Genomic DNA, 14,820 nt, shown 5'->3' with positions numbered 1-14,820 from the left:
TTTGCTTTAGTGAACAACTACTAACAATGGTGAAAATATAATTTTTGAAAGTTTTCTTATCAGCTATAAAACACAATTTTATATCAGAATCAATGTTGGTGAAATCACTCATTCATGAGCAGGACTTTGGGCTTTAGAGGCTCCGTTACACAGAAAAACCTATTATTAATTGAATCTACCTACCTACCTACCAACCAGCCTGGTATTTCTGAGGCAAGATCTCATTCTATAGCCAGACTGGCCTTCCAAGTGTTGGGATTACATAGGCTTTGATGTCTTTACCTGGGTAGTCTCTAAGACTGTACATTCACAGAACTGTCAAGTTTTATTGAATACAGTAAGAACATCTTTGTAGACATAAATAACAGATTACTGATAAATGACAATTTATAATATATTCTAAGTGGAAACATATTATATGTACTTGATTTAATCTCTAATCTGATTTTTAAAAAACACAGTATCTACTATTTTGTCTGGCTTTAAATTCTGAACACTATATAAGATCTTCAAGAATGATATAGCTCAATTTAGAGTGATTTTTGTTGTTACTTCACTGTTTAGAATAAGTATATATAATGAGGACTACATTAAAATCCAGTAACAGAATTATTACACATTTGCTGTAAAACTGATATTGAAAGGTACACTGTAGAGAATAATTGCTAAATATTCTCTACACTGACTTTACCATACTGAGAGGAAATTATGGATATGAAAGTGCTTTACCACATTTAAAACCATAAATTCATGAAAATCATAAATTATTCTAATATGTTCTCTAATTCAGACCTATTCTGAATCATGTACTTTATTATCTTTTGATTTAAGATTTCCTATACTGCTTTTTACTCATTCATTCACTGAACTTAGATTAAATTCAGTATACATGTTTTCTTGATAACATTTTTTTTTTTTTTTTTTTCGAGACAGGGTTTCTCTGTGTAGCTTTGCGTCTTTCCTGGGACTCACTTGGTAGCCCAGGCTGGCCTCGAACTCACAGAGATCCGCCTGGCTCTGCCTCCCAAGTGCTGGGATTAAAGGCGTGCACCACCACCGCCCGGCGATAACATTTTGTTTAAACCTTTTGGACTTTTAATATTTGGAGGCTATGATAAATTCACTGGCAAGGAAATCTGTAACAAAAAACTGAGGCTTGAAGATGCAACAGAAACATAGTAACAGGGTAGCTGGTTCTAACTCTCTTTCCATTAGTATAACAAAGTTTAATGTGGAATTTTACCATAGGATTTAAACTAGACAGAACAGCAACAATAACAGCAATATTCTTCAGTGTACAAGACCTTGAGACATAAATACAATGTTTTCATAATAAGTATGAAATGTCACAGTCAAGATACCTACAATGTTCCAGTTTGTACATTTCATTACATGACCTTAAAACTGACACTCAAAGAAAAATATTTTTACTGATTTCAAAAAAGATAAAGTTTATTTATTTGTGTGTGTGTGTGTGTGTGTGTGTGTGTGCGCGCGCGCACGCGCACCTACTTACGTGTTTCTGTGTAGGCCAGGGTACATGTGTGGAGGTCAGAGGTATCAAACTCAGGTCATCAGGTTTGGCCGCAAGTGCCTTTACTCACTAAGCCATCTTGGCAGGCCCCAAGGCTAAAATTTAGTCTGACTAAATTGAGATTTATTTTGGCTTCTTGCTTCAAATGACTATTGAAGTTAATGTTATTCTGCATTTCTATTCATCTAATTATAATGTGAATGCTAACTGATTTCATTTAAAGGCTCTTAGAAACTTAATCATATATGTGGTTATTATGTATACTGTAGGCAGAAGTGATATGGCTGGGCAGAGAAAGGAATATAAGGTGGGAGGAGACAGGAGCTCAGACCTTTTCGGCTGAGGAACTGGTGAGGTGAGAAGTAGCTGTGGCTTGTTCCTTTGTCTCTTGAATCTTTCAGCCTTTACCCTGATATCTGGCTCCGGGTTTTTATTAAGATCAATTAGGATTTGTGCTACAGTAGATTTTTTTTTTCATTTTGCCAGTTTTCAGTATGCTATTCAAGTACCAGAAAGAAACAACCGAGAATAAAGAATTCCCAACAGTAATTATTCAGGGAAGAGAGAATATTCCTATTTTATTCACACAAGCAAATATCATACAGAAATTTAGAATATAAAGTTAAACTATATAAAAAGGTACAGTATAACTTATAAAATAAGTTCTAAATATTGCTTTTTCATAGACTTTTCTATTGGACAGACACCATTTAAAAACTTGCTAGTTATACAGTCATAAATAAAGAAAGGAACTATTTACCTCATAAAACTTTCAAATGTGAACTCTTTTTCTATCCTTTGGGTAGGTGCAGAACAATAAAGTACTTGTCTCCAGTTCTACACTTCCAACCAAGATGACAACAGTACAAAACAACAGAGCAATTTTCAGCATTAAACTTTTCTCTGATAAAAGCAGGGCTTTTTAAAAAGCAAAACTGGAAAACCAATTAGTACTCATGGTTAAAGATGCTTGAAAACATTTCACGGTGGCAGAAAACCAGAAAGGAGCAATTATACTGCTAAGGACATAACATACTCCTAAGGGCTAAACCAAATAACAAGGAGCCCTAAGACATATCAATAAAGCTTACAGATGACTGCGTCATTCTTAATCTTACTGTTGAAGAGATTTTCAATAAATGTAATTCTACATCTAATTTTCTTTTAATTAAAATGGCAAGCTACTGCAAAAATAACCCGAACATTTTTCTAGATAAATTCTTAATATGTCAAGAGCATCTCCATGAAATTGGAACCATAGAAATAAGCATCACAGATGGACCACAGGAAAGCTCAGTAAATTGTCTTGCAAACCAAGAGTTTGGCACTTTCTCTTTGAGAAAGGCCTTATGCTCTGCAACACCAGAAATCAAGACATTTCTCCACCTTTCCTTCCTTATGCACACAAAGTTTGATGACTGTGCTCTTCCAGCTTTTAGCTGAAGAGGTAGCTTTTTGATGTTGGCCAAGGGTTAGAAAACAGTAGGTGTAAGGCAAATTCAGTGTAATGTAGTAGCTGTTATTTTATAGTCACTATTTTAATCTATACATTTTCAAGAGTATTCTTGTAATAAAAACAACAAATTCTTTGACATTTGCTTTTTTTCTTTCTTTCTTTCTTTTTTTCTTTCTTTTTTTTTTTTTTTTTTAGGTCTAGTTATATACACCCTTGATTTTGTTTTAATGTGACTGAATGCTGGGAAGACAAATTTCCAAAGAGCTGATTACTGGCTAGCTGTCCTTTTCTACTGTTGTAGGGCGACCATTTTCAAAGAGCATAGGAGGTAATGGTTTATAGGAATGAAAACTTGAAAAGTGTAAAATGCAGAAATCAAATCATGAGTTAAAAAAAATCCTCAAAATTTAGCAAATTATCTCCTACAGCCTAATGTAAGTTCAATGTAAGCAAAGTGTTTAGTGTAAGTTATACTAAATATTCGTTATTCCTTTACTGATGAAAAGACGTAGCAGTCATAAGTGATTATGCATTTCAATGACTTCTAATAATTCACCTTTTTAGGGCATTTGGTTTTTGTTGTCATTAGCACATCTAATATATTAGCCAAGTAGGACAAGAGAATTATATTTGTTTGAAATAAAAAAAATTCAGTACCCAAACATAGATTTGCTTGTAAAACTCAACAGACAAAGATACTCTTTCTTCGTAACATTCAGAAAAGTATGTCTAAATTTATAATTTATTATACAAATTCTATTGACCTGAATTAATTCATAATTTTAATAGGAATATGACATATGGATATGTAAGTTAGATAACAGATATGATTGTTCAATAAACTTGGCTCACTGTTTCAGAAGTGTACAAAGAAAAAATAATAAAATAATTATTAAAGATTTTAGATTATACTCATAACTAATCTTCAATGACAAATCATGAATTTTTATATAAGAGATAAACTTATAATGATTCTGGAATAGAACAAATTCACACAGCTTCAAGTTATGTATGTTTATTATGAAAAGAAATTTGACAAAAATACCTTTAAGTGCTAAATACATATAAAACATTGAACGGTATTCCTGTTCTTCCTCCCGCCCACTCTTTTTTCTCTTAACAATGGTAATATATTACAGGCCCCAAAATTCACATAACATTTTTATTTTTTTAAAAAAAGGTGTTTTGCTAACAAATAAGCAGATGATTTAGAGTAGAGCTCATGAACATTAAAACCTCATGGAAGTGTAACTTCAGATCTCAACAACAAACTGTGGGATACAAAGCTAGGATATATAAAAGCAAATTTATAATATATGATATACTCTACACTTTGACTGACAAATACATTTTCCTGTGGGTAAATAAATTACTTTGCTCCATCATGATGTTCAGAAAAGCATTTTATAAGCGAACAGTGTTTAATGTTCCTAAAAATGGACACATGGGTGTGATAACAGCTGTCACACAAACATTCCAGTGAAAAGATAAGGAGCATATGAACTTTAACAATTGGACTCTGACTAAGTCTCTTCCTCCTCATCACTACTGTTACTGTGAGTCATAATCCATTCCCTGTAGACCTGAATTTTCTGTCAGCATGGTAAAGGAAAAAGAAGCATAAAGGTTAGTTAAGTATGGAAAACTTCAGGGAAACCATGTAAAATTATGAAATGTTTAGGTGTTACAGTAATTTTAAAGCAAAGTTTTCATCTGTGATTCGTTCTGTAACTGTGGATATAATACCTTCTAACAGGCCTCAAAGTAACTTCCACATACACACTCATGTTAGACTTGGTTCCATGTATCAATAAGGTATTCTAGAAAGATTATTCTTCTTTACACATCACCTAATTGACTACTAGAAAGTACCGAAATAATATTCTGCTTTTTAGACAGAATGGCATAAAATGAATATATTTTATATTTAACTATTATGTATATGCATATGTCATTTAGCCAACAGAGATAATGTTTTTTTAGAAAAAGAGGAAAAAAGTAGAAATATTAGAAAGCAGAAAGTAACAAGCATTTTATAAAGCATTGTCATTAAATCATTTAGGTGAAATCTAGGCAGATTACATTTCTATTTTTTCAGACAGGGTCTCATTATTCCAGGCTGACCTCAAACTTGCTATGTAGTTTAAGATGACCTTGAAATTCTGATCCTCCAGGCTCCACCTCCCAACTACTGGATTATAGAAATGCACCACCATGCTGGCTTATGCATCGCTCAGGATCAAACTTAGGGGTTCTTACCTGGTATAGAAGAACTCTACCACTTTTATTCTGTATTTTATTACATTGTATTTTAACAAATGTGCTAAAAATATAGCAGTTTTATTTATGAAAAGAACTATTACTACCAGAACAGCAACTTTTTACATCTGTAAACCAACAATGCTAACTATAAATATACCAAGATATCTTATAAATTCCTGTAAGTATTCAAGTTAATAATGTGCTTAACACACTTGCTGAAAAATACACGAAACTGATAAAGATCATGAGATTTTATTTACTGAAACAGAACCTTTAGCAAAGACTGGGCTACTAAAAATAATATGCATCTTTAAATATGACGAGTAGAAATTCATGGTTTTAAATTCCAAATAAAACAATTAATTAAGTTGTGGAATAAACTTCCTTGCCACTAAAATCCAATTATCAATCATGAGAAACTTTTGGTATAATCTGTTCCTGAATAATGAGGATAGTCTATTTCTAAATTCTCCTTACTACAAATCCCTATTTTGTAGCAATTTTATTAAAATAGTTCTTGAGAAATATACCTATTTTTTAATTATGCTTTGAAAACCATTCAACTTTCAGTAAGTAAAAAGTTAGTATGTTAATTCTTTAAAAAGGGCAGGTGGCTATAGGGTGGAAACGCTTCAACTGGATTAGCCAGAGGTGACACCTACAATTTTTCTGTCTCCGAAGAATAATAGAATCTCAGTGTAGAAACTGCCAATTCTATTGTAATCTGCACATATTTTGGCACTTTAATAAGATTTAAAAAGATTTAAAAACCAGGGTAAAAAGTTACTTTACTAATAAAATGTATAACAAAAAAATTTTAAAAGTTACTTTACTAAATACTGTACTGCAATGCTACAGTTACTTTTAACACACTGAACAGAAAATCCAGCAAAGACGTAAAGTACACTTAATGCAATAATATATACTCTACATGCAGTAGTAAAATATTAAAATTTTAAAATTTTTATCCTGGTTATTTTAAATTTGAGAAGCTCCATGTTTCAACAGTTTATTACTATCATGAATATTTTCAAAACTAGAAAAATGCTAATTCTTTATTTTCAAATAAATGGCTTACTTTAGTATTCCATACCAAAACAAGTTTACAATGGGATAGCCTGGGGTATGAGTTGTTACTTCTACTATAATCTAAGTTTTAAAACGAGTTATCAAGTAACAAAGTAGTCTGCACTGACAAACCATTCCAGCCTCAGACTATTGTCTGAGACTATTGTCCCCCAATTGTATCTCCTTACTAAAAGATACTACTTGCTGTGAACTGTGCATCAAATCCCACGAGGCTCTACACATACTAACATGACATTCTCAAAAATGCTTAAGAACCACGACGATCTACAGTGGCAGTGTTCCTGAGTTTCGTTTTCCCTTCTTTCATGAATAAAACAGAAATGAAGATTATATTTAATATAAAAACTAGTAGTGGTATGAAAGATGGAAGAAGTACCCCAAAGAGAAAAACCTAACAAGCTAAGTATGTACTATCAAGGCTAAAGGCATACAAGGCATATTGGTTTTCAGCAGATCTAGAATACCCAAAGCAAAACCAAGAATAGTCTATGGAAAGATTAGACTGACTTACATTCCTAGCCTAAATTACCAACACAAAATCTTTTCTTTATATTCAAAATACTGAAACAGCTGCAGAGTTTGTAAAAGTTTAAGGCTAAAATCTAATGTTGGCTTTCACTTGCAAAGTCATGAATTAACAGTTTTCATATCAAACTTTTTGAGGCCTGTAAAAAAGAAAGAAAAATCTTATAGTAAATAATTGTACTTTAAAATCTAAGTAAATAGAAGTATAAATAAAGCTAAATAAGACAAATAAAGCCCTAATCTATTTTTTAAGGTATTGTGTAACTATTTTAAAACACCTCAAGTTGTGATATTTGATTTTAGTTTGTAGGACGTTTCTTCACTTACCTGTAACATTTGATTTCCTGTACCATCCCTTAGTCTGTAAGGTCGGATAACTCCATCTTCATTAAAGAACCGGGGCGGTCGCAGACTTTCCACTTCAGAAGTCTCTGTAGCTCTAAAATAAATAAATAAATAAAATAAAATTCACGCACACACAAAACTTAAATTTTAAAAATTATCAAAATTCTGCACTTACACCTCAGTAAATATTATGGAAGAAGATATGGAAAGATTGTAAGAGCCATAATATCAGAAAGTCTACTGTGAGACAGTGTCTTCTAGGGCCCCCTTATTGGTTCTCCACCCAGAGTGTTCAGCCTTAAAACTATATGCACACAAATCACTGAACAAGTTGTATTTATATCTATTTGTGCATACGTATGCATAAACATATGTCCATAACAAATGTACTCAAAGAAAAAGAGGCTATCAACTTGAGAGTAGGGGTGTGGAAGAAGCTTAAGGAGGACAGCTGGGGAGGGCTGGAGGAAAGGAAGTACTGCAGTTCTATTTCAATTCAAAACATTATCAAAACTTCTTTAAACACTGTTAAAAACAACTACTAAAGTAATCTTAATTAAAAATAATAATAAAGATAAAATAATCTTAGATAAATAGGAATACCATATAACTTCTCTATTTTAAATGTTTTTTTAATGATATAATGTAAAATTCCCAGAAAAAAAAATAGAGAACTATAAAAAAAATCAATTCCTAAACTGGGCGATGGTGGCGCATGCCTTTAATCCCAGCACTCGGGAGGCAGAGCCAGGCAGATTTCTATGAGTTTGAGGCCAGCCTGGTCTGCAGAGTGAGATCCAGGACAGGCACCAAAACTACACGGAGAAACCCTGTCTCGAAAAACCAAAACCAAAATAAACAAATAAAAAAATCAATTCCTTTGGATTTTCTTTGTGATGATAATCAGATTCTGTCATTTTTAAAAAATGGGAGATATATATGTGGCCTAAAACCACATGGATGTCCAACATCATATGCCATTAAGCAAATGCAACTTCAAACTTCAATGAGATGCTACTTTATACCCAATAGCTACTTAAAAAACAGGCACTGAGCACAGGTGAGGAAGTCCAGGACCAGACAAAATGGAAAAATTCTGTAAAGAAGTACACCAAGGGTCAAGACAGAAACCCTGCTCCTTACTGGTGACAAAAACGTCTCTGCTTTTGAGTGTGTACTGACATGAAGCAAAGAAACCCTTCCATCCTTCAGTTACTTCTGTCAGGACTATTTCATAGAACTGCAGGAAAAGAAGGCAGTGACTAAGGAATAGATGGACTTGTCTTTCCTCACTCAATGATACTTGAAGGGAAACTATTACTCTCAAGTGGAAGTATAACCCAGTTAATCTGTGGCTAGTTTCCTGCTCATATTATAACCTGAAGTATCTCTCTCACAGTTTTATAATCTGCAATTTGGCTAACTCTCCAATGGAATGAATATATTATCATATAATCACTTATAGGGGTGTGATGTCTGGGGAGGGGAAATTTAATCCAATGAGTAAGTGTCCTGTACTTTTCTCATTGCCCCTTCTTGCTTTCCCACACTTCTCCACCTTAATCTTTTACCTCTGGTCATTCAGCCACTACCTACACCATCAAGCGCACAATGTTATGGCCATCTTCACCTAACGACCTAAGGGTAGCCAATGGGGATCAAAGGCTTTTCTGAGAAGGGAGTGAACATCTACTTTATACAAAGAACTAGAATCCTTGTAGTAGTTTTTAAAGGTGTGTGTGTGGGGGGAATCCTGGGCAAAATGGAAAATGAATATTAGAAAATAATGGAGAAAAATTCAAAACACACACCATTTGTCCGGAGAAATCTGCACACAAATACTTCTAGTGGCGTATGAGTAACAGGGTTTTATTTTTTATTTTTTCCCCCTCAAGACAAGGTCTTACCGAAACTCATCTATGTAGACCAGGCCAGCCTCACTGAGAACTGCCTGCCTCTGCCTCCCAAGCACTGGGACTAAAGGTATGTGCCAACATGCCTGATCATGAATAAGTCTTAAAAAAGTGAACAAAACTTAAATATGCATCTGCTGATGAACAAGTAACCAAAGATGGTTTAAATTAAAAATGTCCCCAATAGGCTCATGCATTTGAACACTTGGTACTGGCTGCAGGGAGGGGTATTGAACTTTAGGGATGTGGAATAGCTTGCAGGAAGTGTGTCACCAGGAGCAATCTTTTGGAGCTTTCAGACTTGCCACATGTCCAGTTCACATTCTTTGTTTTCTCCATTTGGCTAGAAATGTGACCAGCCAACTTCCAACTCCTGTCCTCTGTTGTCATGCCCTCCCCCACCATTATAGACTGAACTGGATGACCACTGTAAACCTCTGGAACTATAATTCCATATAGAACATATATGCTCAAACAAATTCTCTAGAAGTTGCTCTTGGGTCATGGTATTTTTCATAGCAACAGAAATGAAATTAATATATGATATATTTCATTAAAATATTACTCAGCAATAAAAGGGAAGCTCACTTTTTTGCTACATCATAAATGAACTTTAAAAACATGTTAAATAAAAGCAGCCAGTCACTAGCTGGTGTGGTAGTGCATGCCTTTAATCCCAGCACTTGGAAGGCAGGGGGATCTCTGAGTTGGAGGCCAGCCAACTGGTCTACAAAGTGAGTTCCAGGACAGCTAGGGCTGTTACATAAAGAATCCCAGTCTTGGAAAAAAAAAGAAAAAAAGGAAGGAAGGAAGGAAGAAAGGAAGGAAGGAAGGAAGGAAGGAAGGAGGGAAGGAGGGAGGGAGGGAGGGAAGAAAGAAGCCAGTCACAAAAAGCTGTATGATTCGATTTACATATACTATCCAAAACAGGGAAATCAACACAGAAAAAATAAACAGTGATGGCTAATGCTAAGGGGAGATGGGAATGGTGAGTGATTGCTATCAATCAAAGGATTTCTTTTGGAGGTGATAAAAATGGGAATTTGCTAGTGATGGCAGCAGCACAATACAATAAATTACTGCAATGTATACTTCAAGGTGATGGTTTTTAAAGTATGTTTCCAGAATAGTTAAGGAATTCTTACAACTCAATGATATAGGAACAATTAGCCTAGTTGAAAAAGGTTTAGAAAAGGCAGGTTTTATGTAAGCATAAAAAAAAAGGAGGGATTTTTTTGATATCTTCACTATAGTTGTAGATATATAAATCTACAAGAATGACAAACACATGCATAATTGGCACAGTGACATACAAGTAAATTAGTAGGTCAAACTAGGAAAATCTGAATTAGATCTCTGCTAATGTCCTTTTCATCTCATTATACTATAATTGTATAAACTGGGAAAGGTCTATATAATGTTTGGATGGGGCTCCACAGAAGTCTAATGTCCTAATCTTCAGAATGAGCGAGTGTTCCTTTATGACAGAGTTTACAGTGTGATTAAATCAAGGATTCTGAAATAAGGGAATAATGCAGGTGCACTCTATGTGCTACCAGAAGTGTCCTCAGGTGGAGAGGGAGCAGACATCAAAGGAGAAAGGAATATGGGGATGAAGGCAGAAAATGAAACAGCACAGCTACAAACCCAGGAATGCCACCAATCACTGAGGTCTTCAAGAGCCAAGGTGCTGTGAGAGAAAAGATCTCCCTTGACACCAGGTTTGCAGGAATTTGTTACAGTGGCCAGAGGACCCATAGTGCAGTATGTAAAGGATCTCCCTACATTATTTCCTGCCATTGCATATAATACAATTAGCTTAATTACAAAACAACAATAATAACCACCAAAAAACAGACTACCATATGTTCAGTGATAGTCTAAGTGTTAGGGGAATTTGCATTTTAATGAGATAGCAATGTAAAATATATAATATTTTAAATAGTGGTCAAAAAACTAAGATAAAAATAAAGAAGGGAAGGGAAATTCAAAGTATCTTGAGTTAAGGTACAGGTAAAATAAAAGTCTTAGTGGAAAAGCAACTTTTGAATAAAGGAAGTGAGTCTTGCTGAAGATTGGGGAAGGGTGTTCTATCCAGACAGGTGGGAATGCAAAGGTAAAGAAGGAGAATGTCACCTTCAAATAAAACTGTCTCCCAAGTGCTGGGATTGAGAGCATGCACCACCACTTCCCAGCTAAACTTAAACTTTTTTTTTTTTGGTTTTTCGAGACAGGGTTTCTCTGTGTAGCTTTGCGTCTTCCCTGGGACTCACTTGGTAGCCCAGGCTGGCCTCGAACTCACAGAGATCCGCATGGCTCTGCCTCCCGAGTGCTGGGATTAAAGGCGTGCACCACCACTTTTAATGATAGCCTGGGACCTTTTTACTAAATTCCAGACTCTCACACTAAATAACCTACTTCTAAAGCTCAATAAATTTACAAGACACCTTTCAATTTTGTTCATTGCTATTTTCTATGGATAAATTCAGGGAAAGGTGGATTGTCTACCTACTGAGCTGCAATGAATAGTCCCAATCCAATGGTCACAGATTAAGTTAAATGAATCACATAATAGAATCTAAAGTCATGAATTTGTGAAAGGGATAGGTCAGGGAAAATTGATAGGGATGGAGGAAGATGGGAGATAGTAGGAAAAGAGAGTAATCAGAATATATTATATTCATGAATGAAATTATCAAAGAACTAACATAAAAATACTATCACTTATAGATATTTGTGAGGAGTATTTTTAACAGTGCTCTAGACAGTTAAAAAAATCACATTAGTTACCATTTTTATCTTTAGGTCATATATTTTTAATGGTTATAGTTAAATAATTATTTCATTACAAAAGATAGCTATTTTCCTCTTTAAAAACAAAAAAGGATTCTACAAGACCAGATGATTGAACTTTATGATTATGGAGAATTAATATGTTGCAGACCAGAGCCAAATTATCTGTCACTGCCCACTCCTGCTTCACCTAATATCCGTATAACTATAAAACTTTTAAAGTCTATTAAGAACAAGCTACTAGCTCCTATCAATACAAAAAAACAAAAAAAAACAAAAATCCTACAAATGTCACCAGATAGCATCTGAGGCCTGTAACAGATTTCTCCACTTTACTACAACCCACTACCCAACAAATGCAACCATGTATTTGAAAAGTGTCTTGATTTCTAACTTGCTTTTTTCTATCACTATAAGAAATTCATTAAATTGTTACCACACTGGCACATGGTATCTGGGATAATCTGAATCAGTGGTCCTGAACCACGGTCAATCATATTGGGTTTTAGAATAAACCATTTCCTACTGAAGCGCTCTCTAGCAGGCCCTTGCAAGCATGGCAAACATTGTGCCAGTAGGTTTTGACCTTTACCCTTCTCTCCCCCTTGCTAAAAACCGTTAATTACATTCCCAAAGCTAGTCCCCAAGGTCTATTCTCTTATTTGGCCACTAACTCATTCCTGAGACTAAACACCAAGGTTTAGCCATCAAAATTCATTATTTGAGTACACTGGCTGAGCTATCTAGTCAAGATTTACCAACTCACCCTAGCACTGACTCCCCCTTTTTTCTCCTTAAAAACCCACAAACTGCTGCTGCTGTTGCTTGCTGTCTATCTTTGCCTGACCCAGAGGCAGCCTCTCCCTACTGTTTGCTCCTCCAGGGTAATGAATCTCATTTAGGCTGAGAACTTGATGTCTGGGGGTGTCCTGTACCAACTCTGAGGGGGCCAACATCCCTAACATCTACTTTTGGAAAAATAATAAGGAAGGAAGAAAGGAAGACAGCACTTTTCCACCACCACTTTGGTTAACCTTATCTCTCTTAACATGTCTTCTTCCTTCCTTCCTTGTCTTTCAGAATTGGGGGCTAAACTCAGGGTTTTATTTGTGTTCAACAATCACTCTACATTGAGTCCCATCCCCAAATCTATCTGCTTTTCCCTTCATGGTGTATGTTTTCTTTCCTTTTGCCACTTAACATACCACACATATTTATCGGTTACTTACTTTACTCTCCTACTTAAAGTGTAAGCTGTGCCAGGACAGGAACATTGCCAGTTATGTTCAGTGCTGGTTTCTTAAATGACAAGAATACTCCCTAATTCATATTATAGAAATACACAAATATTTCTCTGCGTGTGTCTGTGTAGCCAACAGTTCATTAGTATGTCTCAATTAGTATATCTCAATCCATTTACTTACTTTTAATTTTCCTGATGCTGTGGGATGGTCTGTATGTCAAGTGTGTTGCTGATTGGTCAGTAAATAAATCACTGATTGGCCATTGGCTAGGCAGGAAGTATAGGTGGGACAAAGAGAAGAATTCTGGGAAGTGGAAGGCGGAGAGAGAGAGACACTGCCAGCCGCCATGATGACAAACAGCATGAGAAGATGTCAGTAAGCCACGAGCCATGTGGCAAGGTATAGATTTATAGAAATGGATTAATTTAAGTTGTAAGAACAGTTAGCAAGAAGCCTGCCACAGCCATACAGTTTGTAACCAATATAAGTCTCTGTGTTCATTTGGTTGGGTCTGAGTGGCTGTGGGACTGGCGGGTGTCAGAGATTTGTCCTGACTGTGGGCCAGTCAGGAAAACTCTAGCTACATCCTGATGCATCAAAGTTGAGAGAAATATTAAAATATTATATAAATGTTTAGGAAGTTTTTACAATTTTATCACTTTTTGCTTTGTAAAAGTTGAGGAACTGAACTGGATCTTGTGAAGTTTTTATTATTTGCTAATTATTCTATCCTCAAAAGTGTTTTTTTCCCCTAGTTAGTCCCATCTCATTAACAAGCATATGCACTTTACAAATGACAACATTGAACTGTTTCATGGTAATTGTTTCCTTTCCAAATCATATTTTATTATTTTATACTAACTTATTTCTAATGTTGTTTCCATATAGATCAATTAGATCTATTTACTAATCAATTATTTTACCATTGATTCTTCTAACTTATTCTTCGCTTTAATGTGTTTCTTCATAAATACATCCCTTAATAGTATTACTCCTTCTAAAACGTTTTACTTTGTCCTTGATCCTGGAAAGTAATGAAGTTAGGTGCAGAATGGTAAGGCTTTACCAACGCAGGGTAAATCTAGCATCTCTGTGAGAAGTCTGCATAGCTTGCTATATGTTTTGAATTCCCTTGGTTTCAGATTTCTGAGCTTCTCTGAAAACTATGGATCAAAATGTTATACTTATAAAGCCAAAGCTACAGGGAGAAGAAACTGATCCCTTTTCCTATTTTAATTCTAAATTACACAAAAACAGAAACAAACAATAAAAATGAATGTAACATCTTAAAATAAGATCATAAATAAACACACAGTAAAGACAGACTCAATGTGAACTAAGGAATGGCGTGGTTTTTTTCTCTCAAAAGCAGGGAGGATGTGCTGATTTAAAACTGATACATACAGCATATATTAATGTATTTCAGCTGAGTAAAAGCTTAGCTGGCTAACTCATTCCTGACAACAACTGCTGGGAACAGAAGACAAAGAAGAACTCTACAATGCTGAAGTCACATAATGGCACCAACTTAGAAGGAATCAAAATTAGGAAGTCATATGCAATTTGCCATACCACAGAGTTCATAAATAAGAGCCTGAAAACCAGTAGTAGACACACTTCATTGCTCATGGCTTCAGAATGTTCCTCATCTGTCACTCA

The 14,820-nt window shown here is 34.9% G+C and overlaps 1 protein-coding gene across 6 annotated transcripts in view; it reads right to left on the bottom strand.

The window, feature by feature from the left end:
• Vps13a (vacuolar protein sorting 13 homolog A) overlaps positions 1 to 14,820 on the bottom strand; it is a 221,449-nt gene that overhangs the window by 13,255 nt on the left and 193,374 nt on the right. For 4 of the 6 annotated variants that reach the window (XR_009378680.1, XM_059259973.1, XM_059259982.1 and 1 more), the window contains exon 68: positions 7,194 to 7,305. Coding sequence is in view for 5 of the 6 variants with exons in the window: in XM_059259973.1 (XP_059115956.1) it covers positions 7,194 to 7,305 (112 nt within the window). In the remaining variant the exon portion in view is untranslated. Of the gene's footprint in view, positions 1 to 3,989; positions 7,007 to 7,193; positions 7,306 to 14,820 lie in introns of those variants that run through there. The other 2 variants (XM_059260005.1, XM_059259991.1) reach the window with 2 other exon arrangements.

This window comes from Peromyscus eremicus, chromosome 1 (assembly GCF_949786415.1).
Source record: "Peromyscus eremicus chromosome 1, PerEre_H2_v1, whole genome shotgun sequence".
NCBI lineage: Eukaryota > Metazoa > Chordata > Mammalia > Rodentia > Cricetidae > Peromyscus > Peromyscus eremicus.
The sequence above is the reverse complement of the archived record's forward strand: the minus strand, read 5'-3'. Positions and strand labels throughout refer to the sequence as shown.